The following is a 20,757-nucleotide window of genomic DNA, read 5'->3' on the forward strand; positions in this document are numbered from 1 at the left end:
CTCACGGAAAAAGTAATTCTAGTTAAACATTTACAGCTCCCTGGGGCAATGCCATTGTGCTACAGCTACTGCCTGTGGAGCTTTCCAGCATGAAGTGTCAGCCCCAACACACTCACCTGACTCCAAGAGAGATGACTCAGTTTATTATTCTCAACCTGACCCCATCCTTTCTATAGGCTCTAACACTGCACAGAGTTGCCACACCCACTCCCATAACAGCCCACCTCTTGTCCCCCTTCCTCCCAGCCCCTGGGAAGTGAAGGGAATAAACCACAAAGTCCAAAAGCTTGGGAAAACCCAAGATTGTATACCTTTAAAAAAAACAACAAACTACAAGAAGGGGTCAGCTGCTGCACACAGTGGGTGTGAGGTGGGCAATGTTCCTTGATGGCCAAATGCATAAATCTCTGGCTGCCTGGGCTCCATCATCGCCCAAGGTTAGTTAGGTGGCCAGCAATGCTGTGAGCAGGCTTAAACTTCTACAGTCACGGGGCATCATCCTCATGCGAAGGGGCTCCAGCAGGTTAGAGGTCATGCAATGCCCATCTGGATCAGTGTCCTGATGCCCTTGCCGCAGCTCGGGCTCGAGCAGCTTTGGCCTCATCTTCCAGCTCATCTAGGAAACGCTCCTGGGACACCGAGTAGAAAGTGTAACCGTCTGGGGATGTGGGTTAGGGAAACCACTTGGAATATGCACATTCCCTTTCCCTGGACTTGTTTCCACCACACTTGTTAATCTCTCATCCTCCCAAATCAGTGATTTGATCTCCTGCCCTCGTTCTTCCGAGCCCTGACCCCAACTCCGTTATTATTAATTATATTAAAAGAGCAACTCAATGATAGAGTAAGGTACATTAAACGCTTAGCTCAGCTTTACTTTCACCGCTCAGGCTTTCTACCCCCACACTGCCCTCCTACACGTCTCTACTCCCTTTCTCATGCCCCATATGCTGTCTCCCTCAGTCTACAGTCCAGATGGATACAGATAGCTAACACCACAGCCCCGATGCCCAGGCCGGTCACGATGTTCCGGGTCCGCCGCTGTGGCAGCGTCTTCTGCCACTGGGCGAGCTGCACCTGCTGCATGAATTGCAGCTGCGCAGGAGTCAGTTTCTCCCGAGTCGGGTCGATGCGCTGCGCGAGAGGGGCCTTTCCACTCTTAGCATCAAGAGGGTCACCAGCTCCCGGCGCCGCCATATTGCCGCTCCACCCTACTCCGTCCGCGGGCGCGGAGTTTGCTGGGAATAGCAGTCCTTGGCCGCCGCAGGGGACGCTGGGAGCTGTAGTTCCGCGTTCTCTTGGACCGTCTGAGTGTGGCTGTTGGCCTTAGGGGAAGTGCGGGGGAGATGGGAAACGGCCGTGGTTTCTGATTGGCTGAGGGGTCCGCGACCGTTGTGGCGGGAAAAGGCTGTGGAGGGCTGGAGGTTGTGGTGGGGATTGAGTTTTCCTCAGACTTGAAGCGAGGGCTAGCACACAGGAGGGAAGAAGGAATCCAGAGTGTGGCAGAAGTCCCTGGAGAGAAGCTAAGGGGATCGCTTTATGGATTCAGTGAGCCGTCCGGGTGTCCAAAAAGGCTTCTGAAAATGAACAGACCCGCGAGGCCGAGATTGGCCTCTTTCAGCGAATTTCAGTTTGGAGCTGTTGCCACAGAGACGATCGAAGACGCTCTGCTCCACTTGGCCCAGCAGAATGAGCGAGCAGTGCAGGAGTCTGCCGGCTGGATGGGCAGCTTCCGGGAGACCCGGATCGTGGGTGCGGACGCGGGGCCGGGGAGCCGGGGGTAGGGGAGACCCGAGCGTCTGTCTCTGAGGCACCGATGTTGAGACTGTTTATTAATTCAAAAAAGTTACTGTATTTCAGGGGCTGGGGAAATAGTGATGAACAAGACACAGCAGCACCTTGCCCTTGATTTCCGCATCTATAGAGTATTTATTATCGGGCTGCCTGGGATAGAAAGATGAAATAGAGACCTAGTCCCGGCTTTCCAGCCATGTATATAACCCTTGGAAAATATTAGGGCAAATCTGCAAATGCTTAGGTACAAGTACGGTTAGATAAGTGATATACTAGATAAAACCAGCTTTTATGGGGATTGAAAGGAGTGACGGGGTGAGGTGGGGGTAGGAAGAATTAAAGAAAGGAGTCCTCCAGGCATCGTGGCATTTGAAGTAGGCCTTGAAGGAAAGACGACATTGCGGTTGGTAAAGATGGTAAAGGAGGTCAGTGTTTTTAACTGAGTAAAGCTATGGAAATAGGAACGCGTAGGGTAAGTGTGAGGACAGTGTAGTCCAGGTTGGCCAGAGCATGTGAAAAAGTAGTTGAAATCGAAATCAGAATGGTAGTTTGGAGACATTCCATGTGGAACTTTGAATGCCAAGCAGAGGAGTTTATACTTGGCTTAGGAGGAAAACAAGAAGGCATTGAAGGTTTTTCAATATGGGTGTGACATGACTGTAACCTTTGCCTTAAAAAAAATATTTTGGCTGTGATGTAAAAGATGGAGTAGAGTCTGTGCTGGTAGTTTAGGTATTAGGGCCAAGGGAATGTCAAGGGAGGGTGGATTAAAAACATTTCAGAGATAAAATACAGGGTTTCTCAATAAATGAACTTAAGAAGCGAAGAAGGCAAAGGTGACGGTGCCAAAGAGTTGAGCCAAGAAGACTGGGTATAGTGGTGCCATTAAGGGAAACACACACATACATTAAAAAAACAAACAAAAAAAAAAACAGGAGGAAGTGTGATTTTTTTTTTTTTTTTTTTTTAATCCTCACCCAAGGATATTTTTTCCATTGCTTTTCAGAGAGAGTGGGAGGGAGAGAGAGAGAAACATGGATGTGAGAGAGATGCCTTGATTGGTTGCCCCCCCCCCGCCCCCCGCAACCAGGGCCAGGGATTGAGCCTGCAACCGAGGTGCATGCCCTTGCCCAAAACTGAACCCAGTACCCTTCAGTCTGCAGGCTGATGCTCTAACCACTGAACCAAACTGACTAGGGTGGAAGTGTGATTTTTGTTTGGGAAAGATAATCACTTTGTTTTTGAATCTACTGAGTTTCAGGTGCTTGTAAAACACTTAGAGGAAGGTTTCTAGCAGGCTGTTTAAAAAGCCAGAAGAGAGGTCAAAACTAGAGATAAAGGTTTGGGAATTATCTCTATAATGATACCGCAGAGGCAGAGGATGAGCTACTAGAGAGAAAAGAGAAGGTCAAGGACAGTTCCTCGGGAAACATTTTGTGTTCAAGAGATTGGAGTAGGAAGAAAAGTCATGAAGAAAATAAGAGGAGTGGTTTGGGAGATACCAACAGAACCAAGAGATCTTTGGAAGCAAGAGGAGAGTTTCAAGAAGGATGACAGTCAGTTTCAGATGCTTCAGGGATATGAACAACAGGAATGAAGATGGCAAACAGGCCATGACATTTAACAATTTGGACATATTTGCTGGCCTTTGAGACAATCATTTCAGCAAGTTAGGAAAAGTAGAAGCCAAAGTGTGTAACATTTAGAAAGTGAATGATGAAGTGGAAGCAGCAGATGCAAACGAGGCTTTCAAGAAATTAGATAAAGCCCTAGCTTAAGAGGATAGAAGGGGAGGGTCTTTTAATTAATAGGTCTGAGTGTGTTTCTAAGTGCAGGAGGTGGAGCCAACAGCAAAGGAGAGGTGTAACCCTCATCCATTCCACCTAACCCAAGCTCAGTTTTCTTGGCAAATTAAAATGGAAAATAGAAACAATTGCCCAGATCATTCAGACCAAAACCCAAACAAAACCAAGCAACTATACACACACACAAAAGAAAACAAAGCCTAAACTCCATCAAATAAAAGGACCAGCTAATAACACACAATTATTCTAGGGTATTTTGCTTAATTGCTTAAACATTCTCTTCATTGGACACTGCTAGCAGAGCTTTGGTCTCTGTAATGATAAGGTTTTGTACATATAACTATGTGTAACGTGTCGAGCAGACTGTTAAATTATTTTGTGCTACCTTTTATCATTTTTATTCTAAGAAAGTCAGATATTCTCTGAAGACATATGATAATTTGATTGTAATTCTTGCTGATCAGTGCTAAAAGTTCCCAGTTCTGGAGCTTTCTTTATTGAGAACTAACATTTATCCTTGCTTCCGCCCTCTAATGATATTGCAAACTAAATAAAATTCTATCTGGGGCGGTTCTTTCAAAGAGAAACAGGCAGCCTCAGATCTTGCCAAGGTATCTTGCCCTTCCCACCTTCCCAGTGACTCCCTCACCCCCCCAAATTGGGCTGTGTTCCCTGATTTGGATGATGTTTCTTTCAAACAAGTCACTCCACCGTAACAAACTTGCTCCTGGGGAGAGGCTCAGCCACCACAGATTTACCCAACAAACTGGTGGTGGAGAGATGGTGTCCAGCTGTAAGGTGAATCGTGTTTGTAAAGCAATGGGGTTCTTCAGAGGGTGGTTACTAAACAAACAGTATTATAAAGAATATTGAAGCCCCAGGAGGGACCTTTCTGTTCCTGTCAACATTCCACTGCAAACAGAATATAGGGGTTAGGGTTTTTATCCATCCAAGAATCACCCTTGAAGCTGGGGGTTCCCAGCATGGTGTAGAGGCCAAGTAGACCAGCTGGTATGTTTGTGTGTAGCTGGCTAAGCCTTTTATCAGCTGAGACCCACAGGAAGGCTCCAGGGTCACTGAGGGGGCTTGGTAAGCCTTGACTTTGGCACTCAGTCAGTCAGCCTCCTTTTCATGCCTCTGATCTTCCTATTGGCAGCAAAGGGAACTAAACTGAGCTTGGGTTGTTTCAGTCTCATCTTTCTCACCTCCTGACCCTCTTCCCTTGGCCCCATCATGGCTTTTACACAACGCCAAGAGTTCACAGAGTGGTTTTGGTTGCACCTTGTGAATTAGGCTCTTCTTTCCTGTTTTGGCAGAGTTTGTTTTTCTCCTGTCTGAACAATGGTGTCTGGAGAAATCCGTGAGCTACCAGGCTGTAGAAATCCTAGAAAGGTAAAGCCCTGAGCATAAGGCCTTTGTAGTGGTATCTCTCAGAATGGCTAATGTACCCAAATCTTAAAAAACAACAAAAAACAGTACTAGTTGCCCCTTACCATGAGACCTGGTTTTGTGCCCTCTATTGCAAATGTAAATTTCTTAGCCAGCGATAGCTATTGGAGAGGATAAGATGTAGCATAATTTGAAGCAGAAACTCCCTTTAGTTTGAGTGAGGGTGGATTGTTTACTCTCCCCTTCCTTCCTTTATAGGTTTATGGTTAAGCAGGCAGAGAATATCTGCAGGCAAGCCACAATCCAGCTACGGGATAAGACAGTGCCTCAGAATTGGAGGGCTCTGAAAGAGCAGCTTTTCAACAAGTTTATCCTGCGTCTTGTGTCATGTGTTCAGCTGGCAAGCAAACTTTCTTTCCACTACAAAGTAAGGAGCTGGGGTTGCTCATGGACACCTGAGTGTTAGAATGAAACCAGCTCATCCAAAGGTGACTGTGAGAAACCTACTCCTAGGCTAGGCGATACTACTCAAGTGGAAATTCCAGAGTGCAATTATGCTTCCTAAGCATACCTCCCAGGTGTGCTCGTGTGCGTGCGTGCACACACACACACACACACACACACACACACACACACACACACAGAGGCAATTGCTAAATAGCCTTAAGTTCTGTTCTCAAAGTATAATTGCTGGACAGATGCCATAATTTGTACAGGTCACCTTTTCTCCCCTTGGGCTCAAGGACAGTTTACATAAAATGTCTGAATTGCCAACATAACTATCAGTATTAAAAGCAAACTATTACATTTATAAAGGACAACATTTTTTTCCATGTCACTACCTAATGCCTATGTAACAAAGTATCATTCATTCAACAAATATTGGTTGTCTTCTATGGCCAGATGCTACACTAGGTGCCATGGCTGCAACAGTAAAAAGACTGTCTGTGCTGTCAAGGAACTTATCCAATGAGAGAAGACACACATGCAAATAATGTGGGAAAATGTTCTGATTAGTGTAAATACAGAGGGCTATGAATGTACCTTATCAGCCTTGGAGAGTCAAGGAAGTGTATTTAGAGAAAATGACTTCTTGAAGGAGGAGAGGGTGTGGAAGATGGGTGGGTCCTAAGGGAAGAGGGAGAAGAGTTAAGAAAAGCAGGGAGAAGGGGGAGGAAGGGGAGATGCAGACACAGGAAACAACAGCTTGTGTGGAGGCTTGGGGAGCTTGGTGGGTTTGGGAACTGCAAGCTCTATATGACAAGCATGGAGGGTAAGGGGGCATTACCAAGGGAGAAGATGGCAGGGGCTGGATTGTGATGGGCTTTGTACACTGTGCCAAGATGTATGACCTTTACTCTGACACCCTTTTCTCCCCCTCACTATTTTGTTTTTCCTTGCTCAGATAATCAGCAACATTACAGTCCTGAATTTCCTCCAGGCTCTAGGATATCTACACACTAAAGAAGAACTGCTGGAGTCAGAGCTTGATGTTTTGAAGTCCCTGAACTTCCAAATCAATCTGCCTACTCCCCTGGCATATGTGGAGATGCTCCTTGAGGTTCTAGGTACTTTATTAAGTGTGCTAGAGACTGTGGGTTGGAGTCTTCCGTAGAAGGCAGTAAGAATGTACCTAGAGTCCGGCTGGTGTGGCTCAGTTGGTTGAGCATCATCCATGCACCAAGAGGTGTCAGGTTTGATTCCGTCAGGGTGTATGCCCAGGATGCGGGCTCAGTCCCCAGTACGGGGTGTGTAGGAGACAGCCGATGGATGTTTCTATCTGTCTCTCCCTCTCCCTTCCTTTCTCTCTAAGTAAATAAACAGAAATCAACAAAAACATTTTTTAAAAAAGAATGTACCCTGGGGTAGTGGGCAGAACCCACCAATGAGGAACAGCAGGAAGCCTGGGCTGAGGAAAGTGCCCTCTCTGGTACTTGTCAGGGAAAGAAACAGATCTCAGCACCTGGCTTCTGTTTGAACTCACAGGGCACTCTCTTACTGCAGGATCAAAGAGTTGATTTTATAGAGAGGCATGAGATAAGAGGGGAACAGACAAATATACTCTAATTGTATATGGAGATTACCTTTCCCTTTGTCCTTTAAAATTGACCTCCAGCTGAAGAGGTTTCTTAGAGTAAAGCCAAGCAACCAGGAAGCACATTAGCAGCTCAACAGTTTTGTTACATAACCACCGTGATTATGATCAGAAAAGACCTGCATAATGCTCTTTACCATGCCCATACTCCATCTAGGATACAATGGCTGTTTGGTCCCAGCCACTCAGCTGCACGCAACCTGCCTAACCCTCCTCGATCTAGTCTATCTTCTGCACGAACCTGTATATGAGAGCCTGCTGAGGGCTTCAATTGAGAACTCCACACCCAGTCAGCTGCAAGGGTAAGGCAACTCCTTTAGCGTAGGCTCCTTCCAGAAAAAGAGTCCAGAATGTAGCATGAGAACTTGGGGAATGGAATTTACCTAGCAAGGCATCCAGTCCACAGATAACCTGCATAGGTTATCTGGTTCAAATTAACGTCTGGTATGCTGCCTGGATGCAGATGACTGAGCCCAATCAGCAAAACCCTAAATGTTTTCACTTTTAAATTTAAATGACTTCAAGTAATTATTTCCTAGTTCTTTCTTTATAGCTGTTTATAATTTGAGATTACTGGACTGCTTTTATAGTCACTTGGGGAAAAAAGCCAGTCACAAGGTTGCAACTTGGACAAAAGTGTTTGATTACTGTAAAGTCAGAATGGTAAAAAGCCTCAGTTACATTTGTTAGGGAGACAGATGGAACAACAAAAGGCTTATAAACCATTCAGACAGGAGGCTCATGTTTTAATCCCAGTTGACTTGGGGGAGGCTGGGAGAGGGGTCAATTAACTATTACTTGACCATTTCCTTCCATGTCTAAAAAATCCAAGATGATCAATATAAACAATTGAAGTTCCATGACCCTAGGATTTAGAAGATCAAATTTTATTCTAGCTCCAAAATTAATAATGGTTTTAATTACTCAGGGAAAAGTTTGTTTCAGTGAAGGAAGACTTCATGCTGTTGGCAGTAGGAATCATTGCAGCAAGTGCTTTCATCCAAAACCATGCATGTTGGAGCCAGGTACGCACCACTGAACAGGACCAGCATGGTCAGAATTCATTTAATAGAAAGCATTCTTCCATTAGTTAAAGGAAAACAGAGACTATAAAAGATTAAGTGCCAAGACCCAGGATTAAAATGAATGAGCAGGATTTGGGAGAGGAAAAAGTAGGTTAGGACTGAAAAGTGTTCTCCAGTTTCCCTCTTATGAAGTTAGAAATGGAGGTCCAAGTTCATTTCACTTTATGATGATCAATAAACATATCCCAAATAGAGAAAATGTCAAGGCCCAAACATCCCTCTCACATTTCACAAAACTTATCTCCAGCCTAGTGAAATGTCTAGCAGAAACTTTCCACACAAACACCATCAGGGCAAAGGTATCCTCATGTAATCTAGCTATTGGCAAACACTGGGATCTGGATTTTATCTTCTCTGTAAATTCAGGGAAACAAAAAAAATTGTATTTGGCTTGAAAGAACAGCCCAAGCAATTAGTCTGTGCACTAAAACATGTTATGCTTTAGTAATAAAAAATTTGTCTCTATTTCTGAAGGTTGTGGGGCATTTGCAGAGCATCACTGGCATTGCCTTGGAGAGCATCGCTGCATTCTCTTATGCAATCCTGATGCACAGCGTGGGAGCCAACACTCCAGGGCGACAGCAGCCCATTCCTCCCCACCTGGTGGCCAGAGCTCTGAGGGCTGCTGCTTCCTCCAACACATGAGGCAGACAGAATCTGCCAAGTAGAAACAACCTTCTGTCACTGCACTCATCCCTCCCTTTGTTTACTTTAATACTCAGGGTACAAAAGTTTCAAGTACCTTTTGAACCGTTTTATATTCCTACTTTATGCTTATTTTTCTGCATCAGTGGAAGAGTTAAGGTGGACAAGCATGTCCTTTTTGTCGTATCAGAATGAAAATGTAAAAAGTTGGGAGAGATAGAATATTAGTGAAGTTGGTTCATTTTTGTTTAACAAGATATTTATGGCTTTTCTTTAACTGTTCATATCATTAAGAGTATCAGACATGGAGATCAGTATTAACCAAGGGTTCAAAAACTGAGACCATCTGGGTCATCTTGACTGAGCAAGAAGGCAGTCTGTATTTCCCCTTAAAGTTAGTTTAACATCTCTGTTCTGTTATTGAAATCTACACAAATAGGGCTTTCTCTACAGCCGACTATTTTCACTAGTCTTTTTCGAAGGTAACACTAAGCCATCTCTAAACATGTTTCAACAGAATTTCCACATACCTGCACTTGAACTCAACTCTCCCAGAATACAAAGTACTCTACTTTAGTTAAAGAAAAACCCATGGGCAGTTATCAGACTGCAGCAAATCTTTTATTACAAATAATTCTCTCCATAATGTCTCAAACAGTATCAAACACTATTTCATATCTCTAACACAGAGCAGAGCAGGCATTCAGTACTCAAACCGAGTGCGAAGTGTTAGATTTCAAGCTTCTGATCACATCACATGGTGACCAAAGCTTATATGTCATTTTCTCAAGTTATCCAACTGTGCGTCTCATACATCTCATCGTCTCAGTGGAGACAAAAGTTTCTATTTAATATTGTTAAGTGCAGGAAGTTGAGAGAGATAAAATCCAGTGAAAACACATCGATCTCAATTCAACTCAGTTAAAAAAAACAAAAAACAGAAGCAAACTTAAATTAGTTGTTTTAAGGGGAGAAGGTAAAGGAAGGCATGGGTTAAGAGTCAAAACTATAACAAAGGCTGGTAGCTATACATGGCATGTGTAGCTCTGGGAACTATTTGCCATATGATATTTTAAAATAAAGTGGCTTTTGTAGATTTTTTTCTTTTTTGGTATTGTAAACATGTGCTGTTTAATAGTACCCGAACTTAATTTAAAACTTTTTTTTGAAACAAAACAAATTTAAAGCCTTTAAGGCAGACATCCCCCTAAGGAAAGTCATTTATTATAAAACTGTGAGGACACCCAAGCAAGACCCCACTTGAGATTCGTCAGCATGAACTTGAGAGCTTTTGTCCACTGTTCCTCAGAATTAAACTGGGTTTTGATGGAATAGGAGCCGCCGCTGCCTCCTGTGTCTTCAATTTTGCCTTTTTCCACATCCATCCTGCAGATGGACACAGCAGAGCTCATTAGTAACTGAGATCCAAGTTAAGTCAGTTCAGGCAAATGGGCAGGGACTTAATCATGGGACTATTCACGTCATTTTATCTATTAAAGAACTTGGCGAGAAATGGTAGTGTATTTTGGATTTACTTGAAAGCCAAAAATCAAGAAGGCTGTCACAAGAGCCTCATTGTCATTGTGGAGTACAGGGACAGGACACACACCCAAACAGATGACAAGCCTGGAGCAGAGGATAAGTGAGGGTTACAGTACTCCTCACTGTTTTCCTAGGCATCCCTGAACTCATGGGGAGAGAAGGGAGGCAGAAGAAAAGAAACGCTTTGTTTTGGGGTGATAGAAGCAGCTCAGCCGTACTCTCTTGAATTAAGGTATCTATCCATCACCGGGCTCCTGCACAATTTGGCAAAGGAAGCATTCCTGTATATTTCCAGGGGCTTAAGGAACCACCTTCCTGAAATTGGAGAGCGTGCATGAGCTCTGTGCCAAGAAAACCCCCCAGACCATCTAAGACAACATCCTTTCCCTCCGGGAGCCAGCTGGTCATATTCCGGCCCAGTTGCAGTGTTAGATCAGCTCTGCCCACCAGCATCATGATTTTGTGCCATTTTCTGCCTTCCCACCACTTATACTACGCTTCGCCGCTATTCCTACTGCCCCTTCAGTTCTGCTCTATTGGTCCTCCTCTAGGTTCACTCAGCCCTGGGGGATACTGACCTGTAAGGAAGACAAAATCGTGTCTCGCCTTTCTCAACCTCTTCTTTGAACTGCTGCACACAGTCCAGGAAAGCCACCATTGCATGATCAAACTTGTTGTCCCAGAAAAACCGCAACCCCCCCGAGCAGTATAACGGCAGCTCCTGCCCAAGGAAAGAGAACTGGCTATGGATGTGGCACCAACACGGTTATCAGAGATTGTTCCCAATCCTATCAATCTCTAAAGTCATGTTCTTTCTGTATTGCACTGAAAACAGTAACCCTGGGAAAATAACAATGCACCTAGAACCATTTTACTATCATTGGAAATGCATTAAACATCCACCTCCCAGGGATTCCTTCCCCCATCCTAGAGCACACACACTCTTCTGATCTTCCCATATCTCTGCTCAACAGACTGTAAAAAAAACAATTTTCTCCACAGGTCTCAAAGAGCTAATCCTGAACTAGACAAGACATTGGGTCTTCATGAGATATTTCAGTAAGAAGGAACTGAGTAATGCCATTATCAAAAGTAAATTGTTTTGCCCGGCTGGCGCAGCAGCTGAGCATCGACCTATGATCCAGGAGAGCGAGAGAGCGAGGTCAGGGCACATGCCCAGGTTGTAGGCTCGATCCCCAGTAGGGGGCGTGCAGGAAGCAGCCGATCAATGACTCTCATCATTGATGTTTCTATCTCTCCCTCTCCCTTCCTCTCTCTGAAATCAGTAAAAAAAAAAAAAAAAAAAAAAAGGAAACAGTTTTGTCCTGGCCAGTGTTGCTCAATGGTTTGGCCAACCCTTGGGCCAAAGGGTCACAGATTTGATTCCCGGTCAAGGGAATGTCATACCTGGGTTGCAGTTCAATCTCCACCCTTGTTGGGGTGCATGTGGGAGGCAACCAACTGATGTGTCTCTATCAGATGTTTCTCTCTCTCCCCCTCCCTCCCTCCCTTCCACTCTCTCTGTAAAAATCAAGGTTAAAAATATCCTTGGGTGAGGATTAACAAAAAAGTAAACTGTTTCGTTAGGAGGTACAAGATTGTGTATTCCAGTGAAAATGGAATTTCCCAGAGTACCTTAGATTTGTCTGTGAGAGACTCCAGGTATGAATGGTTTCCATAGGGAACAAGTCGATACCTAAAAAGAAAATGCATACAGAGATGGACCCAGTCTCCTCCGAAAGTGATTATGGGATGTTAAAATCCAATGATTTTCAGACTTCATCCTACCTCTTTTATTATTCCCATCCCTCTCTCACCTCCCCATAGGCTCCATGTTTAAGATTTTGCTTATCAAAGTACATAGATAATTGTCTGGGGACCTTTGTGGATGAATGTATGTTTTTGTTTAGATTTAAAAACTAAAACTGAAAATAGCTTGAGGAACACTAAGGTTCTGGAGATAGATGGTGGGTTGGGGACCACTACTATGGTCACACAGCTTGAGGACTGCTTAATCAACAGAAAGAGCCCTATGGTGAGGGGAAAACCAGAAGCAGACAGTCTCCACAGACAGAAAACTCCCAGACTGTTGGGAGCAAGGGTTCCCGTCATAGTGGACAGCAGTACCAGAATGGAGATACAATTATATCAAAGACATCCCACGCCCCAAGAAAGGGCTACATATCTTACCTCTGAAATTTCAGACCCATTTTATTGGCCAGGGCATGGAGCAGCAACACTGTCTGGCCCCAAGCAGCATTAATCTCATTCCATTCCACAGGAACACTGGGCAAACGACCCAGTCTGAAGTTATTGATTGTGCCAAATTGTCCACTATGCCTATAGAAGAAGGCAAAAGGGCAGGGAAAAATACAGGGAGAACTTAAAACTTAGCAACTTCTGAGACTTCCTGCTCTCACCTAAAACCCAGCATAAATCTCCCTCCTTATCTCCAGATTCATATATTCAGGCTCTTGGTACTTTAAATACAGGTCTAAACTGTGAGTCATCATCTTTCCACCTGCTGCTCAGATGCCAAAGAAGAAACCTGGGCATCATCCCTGAATGCTCTCTCAGCTCCATCCCTGAAAAAGAGCACTCAACTCTGTTGATTCTACCTCCTAAATCTCTTCGATCTGTCCACTTCTCCTCAAACTCAATGCCACCACTCTCTCTTCCTATTTAAATTCCTACTAACAAGTCACCTTACCAAAAATACTGCCTTCTTCCCTCACGTCATTTCTCAGATTGCAGGTAAAGTTATCACAAATGCAAACATAATTATATCACTTCCTGCCTCAAATGCTTCAGTGGCTCCCGCTGCCTTTTGGATAAAGTCCAAATCCCTTCATGACACCTACAGGATACTTTAGGAACTGGGAACTCTCCAGTTTCACATCCCGTCACTCTCCCCTTGACACTCTAGTCACAATAAGCTCCTTTCAGTTCTCTGAACTCACCACTCCCACTTTCCTCTGTTTCTTTGCACATGATGTTCTCTCTGACAGGAACAAACCCCCTCTTCTGCAGACTTCTACTTCACATCTCAGTTTAAACATGAGCCTCCTCTGAGGGAAACTTCCCGTGTGGCCTCCCCACATTGGGTAAAGTGCCCTTAGCGTTCCCAAAGCACCCTAGGTTAAGCATTATCATACTGTATTACAACTGCCTGTTATTTAACCATCTCTTCCACCAGATTACAAGGTAGAATGCATACTGTCTGCTGTTGCCATCCTAGTGCTTAGACTATTGTCTACAACACCAGAGATGCTCAACAGATATTAGTTAAATGGACAAAACATCAAATAAGTTAAAACATGAATAACCCTAGGGATAAGAAATCAGCTCCAGGCAGGAGCAGAATTTCACGTGTCTGGAGGGCTCAGATCTTTCCCTTTCCTTGGAAGAGTGAATGGCACCAAGCTCTAGAATTCCATCCCGATTGTGCCTAGCCCATCACAAGGAATGAAAAAAACCCAGATGGGCTGGAAATGATATACAGTCCTATCTTGTGGTCAACAGGTAAGGTCCAGCTATGCAGTACTTCCCAGGTGCTCCTCGCCCTCCAGCCTCATTACCAAATGTGAAAGGTCGCATTAAAGACGTTGGTCTTCTTCAGCTTGTCTAGCTGCATCTGGGCATAACGCATCTGGTTTTCCACGCTCTTCAGCTCATCATCCAGTTCCAGCTGCTGTCGCTTGAACTCACTGTATTCCCTCTGATACCTGCGAGCAGCCAAGGTGGCCATCGAAGACTATTAGTTCGGGGGCTAAAATTTCTCTATTACCACCCCTCTTAACAATTTATTAGTAATTATGGTTACATCTAGTTACAGCACTTTTTAAATCTGTCACAGACCCCATTCAAAGGAACAACTTGCCCCAGGTGTTTTGCCCGGGAGAGACAGGAATGTCTGATTCCAGCTGCCATATGCAAAAGGGTGGGGAAGAAAGGCCTCTCCTGAACCAGGACCAAACGCCTCTTGGATGTCTGATCTTTCCCAGAATCAAGGTGAGTCAGGAGTGACTTTTCCAGTTCTGGCTGGTGTGGCTCAGTGGTTAGAGTGTAGGCCTGTTCACTGAAGGGTTGTGGGTTCTATTCCCAGCCCCAGTCCAGGGCATGTGGGGGAGGCAACCAGTTGATGTGTCTCTCTCACACCAATGTTTCTCTCTCCCCCCTCCCTCCCCCCGCCCTCCCTCCCACTCTCCCCTCCCCTCTAAAAATCGATGGAAAAAATATCTTCAGGTGAGGATTAACAACAAAAAAGTGGCTTCTCCATGGACTGGCCTCAACTGAACTTCTATAGCTTCACCTCTATATACTTACTGTCCTTTAAATAGTAAACACCATTTCCAGTGGAATTTATTACACTGCTCTGTGAAAAATTAACTTTGTACTGTCCTTCACTTCCCCTATTTCAGTTTATGTGGACTCTGTGTCTCCTCCAATAGACAGAGGGTTCTCTCAGGGTGAGAGCACCAATGAAATTTTTGAGCTGAGAAAGAACAAATGTAGACCAATATGCTCATCTTTCCAGAACAGGATGCCGGGTGCAGCGGCTGACTTACCCAAATGAGCCCAGTTCCCTACAGCACAGAGCTGTGACTACAGCCCTGGCTCTCCACGCTCTATTTAATTAACATGCTTTTTTACTTAGTCATGCTGACCCTTCATACATAACCCCTCAAACAAACCTCTAGAAACAGGGCCTGGGAACAGTATGCAGGATCCAGAGCAGACATGCTACAGAATGACAGCTGACTGCAGCTTACAAACTAATCAGACACATTCAGCTGAAAGCCATTTCCCCTCCTGGAGCTCAGAGGGCAGGAAAATAGAACAGGGTGACCACTCACTGAGCCTCCTCCTGATCCAGTCTCTCAGCCTCAGCCTGGACCTTCTCGAGATTTTCTGCCACTATCTTACGATTCTTTTCCACATCTTCCAGCTCCTGAATCAGCCTCTCCTCTTCTAATGCCAGCTCCTTTAGTTCCATCTGTAGCTGTTCACTGTCATCCTCATTCATTTGCTCTAAGATCTCCAAACAGCGTCTGCCAAGGACACAGAGTATGCTTACCAAAAGGAACCTGTTATTCTGTTTACCTGAGTGGAACACAGCTCCTGGGTAAGGATCAGGCAGTCTCAGAGCAGTGACAGTTCTAAAACACAGATGCCAGTTTCTGGGCCCTGGGTCTGGAGGCACTCACTTGTAGTTTTGACACTCATTTTCAGTGACGTTGAGCTGAGTGTCCAGCTGGTCTAAAAGAGTATCTGTGCATTCCTCACACAGTGGGTGATCCACATCTGTCTGGCCTGACATGATGTCAAAAAGGTCCCCAGTGACCTGGAAGTGTGGGAGAGTCAGGGTAGGGCCTGCCCCATGCTATCTGTCCAGACACCCCCGTCTACCAACCATGCCCTCTACTTGATGCTGGAATGAGGCCGACTTGCCTTCAGTCTTCGGCTGAGGTTCTCCATGGTTCCACCATCGGATGCCTCCCCGATCAGAGTGAAGCTGTTGGCACTTTCTGTAGACATCATCCTGCAGACAGCCCCCCGCCCATGGGCCACATGAGGGAGCAGAGAGGCCTCCTCCACCTACTGTGGTGCCAGTGGCAGAGACTCTCAAGCACCAGCTGAGGGGCCTCAAGGTGCATACCCACTCCTAGCCCGACTGACCTCCCAAGGGTACCTCTCTCCCAAGGGAAGGCCATGCTGGTCTTCCACAGGGGCACTCAGCACGAAGGTTGGCTTGGATGTACTAAGAAGGGAGAAGGGGCATCAAAAACTGATATGTGTGTCTATAATAGAAAAGGGAGGAGAATCTGGAAAGGCCATTTTTGAATATTACACCCCTCACCAGCCACCTTCACATGCATCAATAGCTAAGAATGAGAACATTTAACATTTGCTACTCTTAAACTTTTCAAGAGCCCATCTCTTTTATTAGTCAATCGCTCCTTGACTTTTCTCAATTCTTTATCATGAGAGCTATTACTGTCTCTTCCCATGTGTGAATGGCTACAGGAAAAACTCAATTAGTACTGGAAGGTGATGGGCCAGGTATAAGGGAATGCATCTTTTCTGGAGGAGCCAAAAGGGCAGGTGATGATTCATCTCCTATCACCTGACTCTGGTCTCAATTCTGGGTTCGATTAAAATTCTACTAGTCTTTGGCAAGGAGCAGGGGGCTGAGGAGTAGTAGGCACCTGGCTGGGGGGATGAATCTGCGAGAGACACCATCCTGGCGGGTTTCAATAAATGGCTCCTGGGAAGGAAATAAGAGGGCATTAGAATTCTGGCAGTTTAGAGGTGGAGTCTACTTCCCAAACAGCCTCAGAACTATTTGGCTTTACCCTTGATTGATAACCACAAGACTTGATAAACCAGAGACTTAAATGGGTATTACCTAGCCAATCCTTAGATACTAAGAAAGGACCCCTGGTGCAGACACACCCCAAATCCCATTTGTTGTTTTTTATTTTGTGGGGAACAGCATTCCCTAACTATGTTATACTCAATTATAATTAAATGTGCATCTTCTCAACACTAACTAGTTAGGGGTAAGGGTGAGATGCCCGAAATATCATGGCACAAGGAAAAAGCCAGATCAGACTACAATTAAGTTTGCCATGGCATAGTAAAAAGCAGGTAATTTATATGTTTTCAATACTTTGATATAATTTATATGTGATCAAAAACTTATGACATCTGTCTTTGGCAATGAAAATGATCAACGAAGTTACCACAGCTTAAAAATGACATGTTCTCTAACAATGACAATCTCTTCTGGCTAGGGTAATCATATAATTTGTTGCCTAAACCAAGACACTTTTGAGAATGGAGAAGACTGGATATTAATAATTAGCTAGGACAACAGATGTAAACCAGGAATGCCCTGAGATGACCTGGATACATAGGTCATCCCATCTGTCACCTATAATGGCTTATAATTTTGCCTCAAATGAAGAAGACCTCTCTCCACATTTTTGAATGGATGACTCTTTCAGTAACTCTGTGACCTCAGGTGCACTTTTATACTTCCAATGATCCACAGTGGCCTGATCAGGCAGAACCTCTTGTTAACCAAAGATGCCAAAAGTTTGTGGGCTCTAGAAGCACCAAGTACCCTGCAGGAATCCAATTTTCATTCCAGTGTTTCCTACCTCTCCTGAGTTAGCCTCTTCCTCTTGGGTCTCTCCTGATTTCACCTGGGCTGTGGCAAGTAATGGAGCTAAGGGAAAGGAAAATATTGAGTCAGAAAGAATCTTATCAAAGCAGGAGTGGGTATGAAAGTATGGAAAAAGAATTGGAAATATCCTCATCACTACCCCTACCTTCACTTTTTTCTTAAAGTACCATTTACACAAAGAAGAATCTCTTGTATTCTTCCCCTTACTCCCATTAAATGAGATTAAGGAATTGTTAAATTTTTCCAGTATAATGAGATCATGGTTATGTTTTTAAAGACACCTATCTTTCAAAAATAGTTACCAAAATATTTATGGTATTTATGTTTGGGATTCACTTCAAAATAATTTGGGGTGGGAGGGGAACAGATGGGGCTATAAATGAAACATTATTAAATATGCATTAATAATTGTTGAAGCTAGGTGATGGGTACATGAGGTTCATTATATACTTTGAAGTTTTCTATAACAAAAGTGAAAAAACAAAATAATTGAGTGGGGATGGGAGGTAAGTAAAGGTATAGAGAACACAAGAATGAGAGAGTGTAGCTAGTTGTTGAAGCTAGGTGATGGATATGAGAGAGTTCACTGTGCTATCCTCTTGGCTGTATGTTTGAAATTTTCCATAATAAAAAGTTTAAAATATATTAGGGTTAATTCTCCTCAAAAAAAGAAATCAGGTGGTAACAACAGCTAACATTTACTGAGTATTATTTGTCCAGCATATTCCTAAATTGTTCTTTGTCATATTTGATTCTTAAAACTACCTTAAGGTCATTTTATGTTTACAGATAAAGAAACCAGGACCTAGAGGTGGTGTAACTTGCAAAAAATCATTAAGCTAGTAAATGATAGCCAGGATTTAAATCCAAGCAGGCTGACTCCAGATTCTTGAGCTTATTTTAACTGCCTATTCAGTTTTCTTTTTTACATCTCACTTTTTGGGATTATGAGACTCTTTTCCTCCATTTACTAGCTGTTGACCACTGCATAAGTCCCTTAAGCTTTCTGAGCCTCAATTCCTCACTTGTAAAATGATCCCTGGGGGTTGTTGCAGGGACTAAACAGAGTAATGCATGTTAATGCATTTGGTATGGTAAGTCCTTAAAATATGCCCTTTATTATTATAGATACATATTCCTTTACTCTGAAACAGCAGGAGTAAAAAAACTAAGGACCTGTTCTTGCTATTGAAAACTCTCTTCGGACAGTGTGTCAGAACTCTTTTATGTTTCGGATGAGAAAACAGGGAGCCAGAGAGATTAAGTGACTTTCCTAGGTTTACACGGGAGTCTGTGGCAGACTACACGGAGAGGCACCTTAAGATCTACATCTCCAAAGCTGCCCATTTCCAACGATTTTGACCACCCTCTTTGCAAGGGTCTCGCTGACCTGTGAGCTCCTGGATGGTGACACGGTCCAGGATCTTGAAGCTCGTGTCCAGTTTTAGGGGCTGGCTGCAGCGCTGGCACACGAAGCTCACCTGCATGGTGCTGCTGGATGTCTTAGATCCCTCCATCCCTGCAGCGATGGAGAGGCGATATTAGGAAGAAAGGCGCCCTTGAACCCCCGGTCTGGGGCTACCACCAGCTTTGCTGGTGTGGTGAAGGGGGAAAATCGCGCCCGCGCCGGTCCCCCTGGGAACCGTAAGATACCAAGTGGACCTGCTTCCGGGGCAGCCCCGGCAAAGGCAGTTTACAGCCCAGTAAGGGAGCGGCGGCAATAGGGGCCGAGGGGTCCCCAGGCTCCTTTCTAAGGTCGCTGTTTAGCCCTCGACGCTCTTTACCTCGGGGCCGGGAGCCCGCCACCCTGGTCCGGTCTACCGCGGGGGAACTACGGTGTCGGGTCTGCCAGAGAGCGAGGCCCCCAGAACTGCCATCGCCCAGCCTTCAGCTACTTCCCGGTGGGCCAGGGGAGGACTTCCGCCCTGACCGGACGTGACGCCACGACGGCCGCAGCTGTGGGAGCAGCCGGCAGGCCGGCCGGGTCCGCTCGCTCTGGGGCGGGCTGCGACCCCTAGAGGCTGAGCTGGGGAATGCGGCCGGCGGCCGCGGGTGGGCGAAGGCTGCCCGGGGAAGGGGAAGGGGAGGGGAGGCTCCGCCATTCCCAGATGCAGTGACTGTTCTGAAGGTTTGTCACTTAGGAGAGGAGCCACTTTAGTTCTTTCTGCAGTATGTTTTATTTTTACTTTTTATTTATTTTTAATAAGTTTTAAAAGTTTCTCCTTGAGAGAGCTGGGCTTTCTTTCAAACGCCCCTGAGAGGGTGGTAGACACACTTGGAGGGGAGGTAAACTTTATTTTATAGTATAAAATTTCAATTATTAATTAGGGAAAATTGAGCACTTCAGATACTGAAATGTATAAAGATATTATAAAGTATAAAGCTAAAACATTTTTGTCTTGGTGCCGGAATGGAGAGATGAAAGAAACAGAAAAGAGTCAAAAAATAAACCAAGTATACGGGGAGATCTGGTATGTAATAAAGCTGGTATTTCAAATCAGTGGGGAAATGATCTACTTAATAAGTGATGAGTGGGGCCAAAGAGCCATGTAGATAGGCAGTGGTGAGCCGAATCTTCTACTTGGTTGCTTACACCAGAAAAAGTTCCAAGTTATTCAAAAATTAAAGCACCAAAATACAATGATTAAAAGTACTAGATGACAGCATAAGTGAGTATCTTTAATAAATCTTGGAATGGAGAAGGTATGTCTAAGTATGACATGAAAATCAGAAGCCAAAAAGGGGAATATTGAATTTTACTTCTTAGAAATGAAAACTTTTGGAATTATCAAAGACATTGTAAAAAAAAAAAAAAATTACAAAAGAAAAATGTGGAAAATAGTTGCAGCTCATAAAATAGAAGGCAAATTTCCTTAATATACATAACTCTATTCAATCAGTAAAAATACCAATAGGCCAGTATGAAAAGGGCAAAGAATATGAAAAAGCAGATTACAGAAAAAAAAAATGGTTAATTGAAAAAATAAAAAGATGTTTCATTTCTCTTGTGACCGGGTCAATGGAAATTAAACTTCAGTGAGGCATTCCTCATTTATGAGATTGGTAAAGTCTGAACCAGTGGATAATATTCACTGCTGATGAGCATTTGAGGAACTCTAGAATACTGTTGGCTGGGAGTGTAAATTAGTACAATCTTTTTGGAAGTCAGTTTGGGAATGTCTATCAAAAATTTAAGTGTTCATATTCTTT

At 44.3% G+C, this 20,757-nt stretch overlaps 3 protein-coding genes across 3 annotated transcripts; 1 reads left to right on the forward strand and 2 right to left on the reverse strand.

Annotated features, from left to right (window-relative positions):
• Positions 1 to 287: 287 nt before the first annotated feature.
• On the reverse strand, positions 288 to 1,222 carry COA3 (cytochrome c oxidase assembly factor 3). The gene is made up of 2 exons (XM_081115767.1): positions 984 to 1,222; positions 288 to 658 (listed from the first exon to the last, which is right to left on the reverse strand). Exons 1-2 carry the CDS (start codon positions 1,195 to 1,197, stop codon positions 552 to 554), a joined length of 321 nt encoding a protein of 106 aa, XP_080971893.1. The 5' UTR covers positions 1,198 to 1,222; the 3' UTR covers positions 288 to 551.
• Positions 1,223 to 1,571: 349 nt separating this feature from the next.
• CNTD1 (cyclin N-terminal domain containing 1) lies at positions 1,572 to 8,813 on the forward strand (the record flags this gene model as incomplete). The annotated part of the gene is made up of 7 exons (XM_081161596.1): positions 1,572 to 1,752; positions 4,916 to 4,991; positions 5,247 to 5,415; positions 6,394 to 6,556; positions 7,241 to 7,385; positions 8,012 to 8,108; positions 8,643 to 8,813. The coding sequence occupies exons 1-7, from the start codon at positions 1,584 to 1,586 to the stop codon at positions 8,811 to 8,813; spliced, it is 990 nt and encodes a 329-aa protein (XP_081017722.1). The 5' UTR covers positions 1,572 to 1,583.
• A 599-nt stretch (positions 8,814 to 9,412) lies between these two features.
• Positions 9,413 to 19,490, reverse strand: BECN1 (beclin 1). Its single transcript, XM_081161595.1, has 12 exons — positions 19,332 to 19,490; positions 18,938 to 19,066; positions 17,522 to 17,589; positions 16,565 to 16,623; positions 15,807 to 15,897; positions 15,563 to 15,699; positions 15,212 to 15,406; positions 13,934 to 14,080; positions 12,546 to 12,695; positions 11,991 to 12,051; positions 10,934 to 11,076; positions 9,413 to 10,199 (listed from the first exon to the last, which is right to left on the reverse strand). The coding sequence occupies exons 2-12, from the start codon at positions 19,062 to 19,064 to the stop codon at positions 10,031 to 10,033; spliced, it is 1,347 nt and encodes a 448-aa protein (XP_081017721.1). The 5' UTR covers positions 19,065 to 19,066; positions 19,332 to 19,490; the 3' UTR covers positions 9,413 to 10,030.
• Between the last annotated feature and the right edge of the window lie 1,267 nt (positions 19,491 to 20,757).

This window comes from Miniopterus schreibersii, assembly GCF_964146895.1.
Source record: "Miniopterus schreibersii genome assembly, chromosome: 16".
In the NCBI taxonomy this organism is placed as follows: domain Eukaryota; kingdom Metazoa; phylum Chordata; class Mammalia; order Chiroptera; family Miniopteridae; genus Miniopterus; species Miniopterus schreibersii.

Excerpts from the sequence above, each read along its gene's own strand:
- COA3 (XM_081115767.1), bottom strand. The coding sequence starts at position 1,197 with ATGGCGGCGCCGGGAGCTGGTGACCCTCTTGATGCTAAGAGTGGAAAG. Across the intron at positions 659-983 it reads GGCTGTGGTGTTAGCTATCT|ACGGTTACACTTTCTACTCG; the intron begins GTATCCATCTGG and ends CCACATCCCCAG.
- BECN1 (XM_081161595.1), bottom strand. The coding sequence starts at position 19,064 with ATGGAGGGATCTAAGACATCCAGCAGCACCATGCAGGTGAGCTTCGTG. Across the intron at positions 12,052-12,545 it reads ATGGGTCTGAAATTTCAGAG|GTATCGACTTGTTCCCTATG; the intron begins GTAAGATATGTA and ends TTTTCTTTTTAG. Across the intron at positions 11,077-11,990 it reads CTCTCACAGACAAATCTAAG|GAGCTGCCGTTATACTGCTC; the intron begins GTACTCTGGGAA and ends TTCCTTGGGCAG.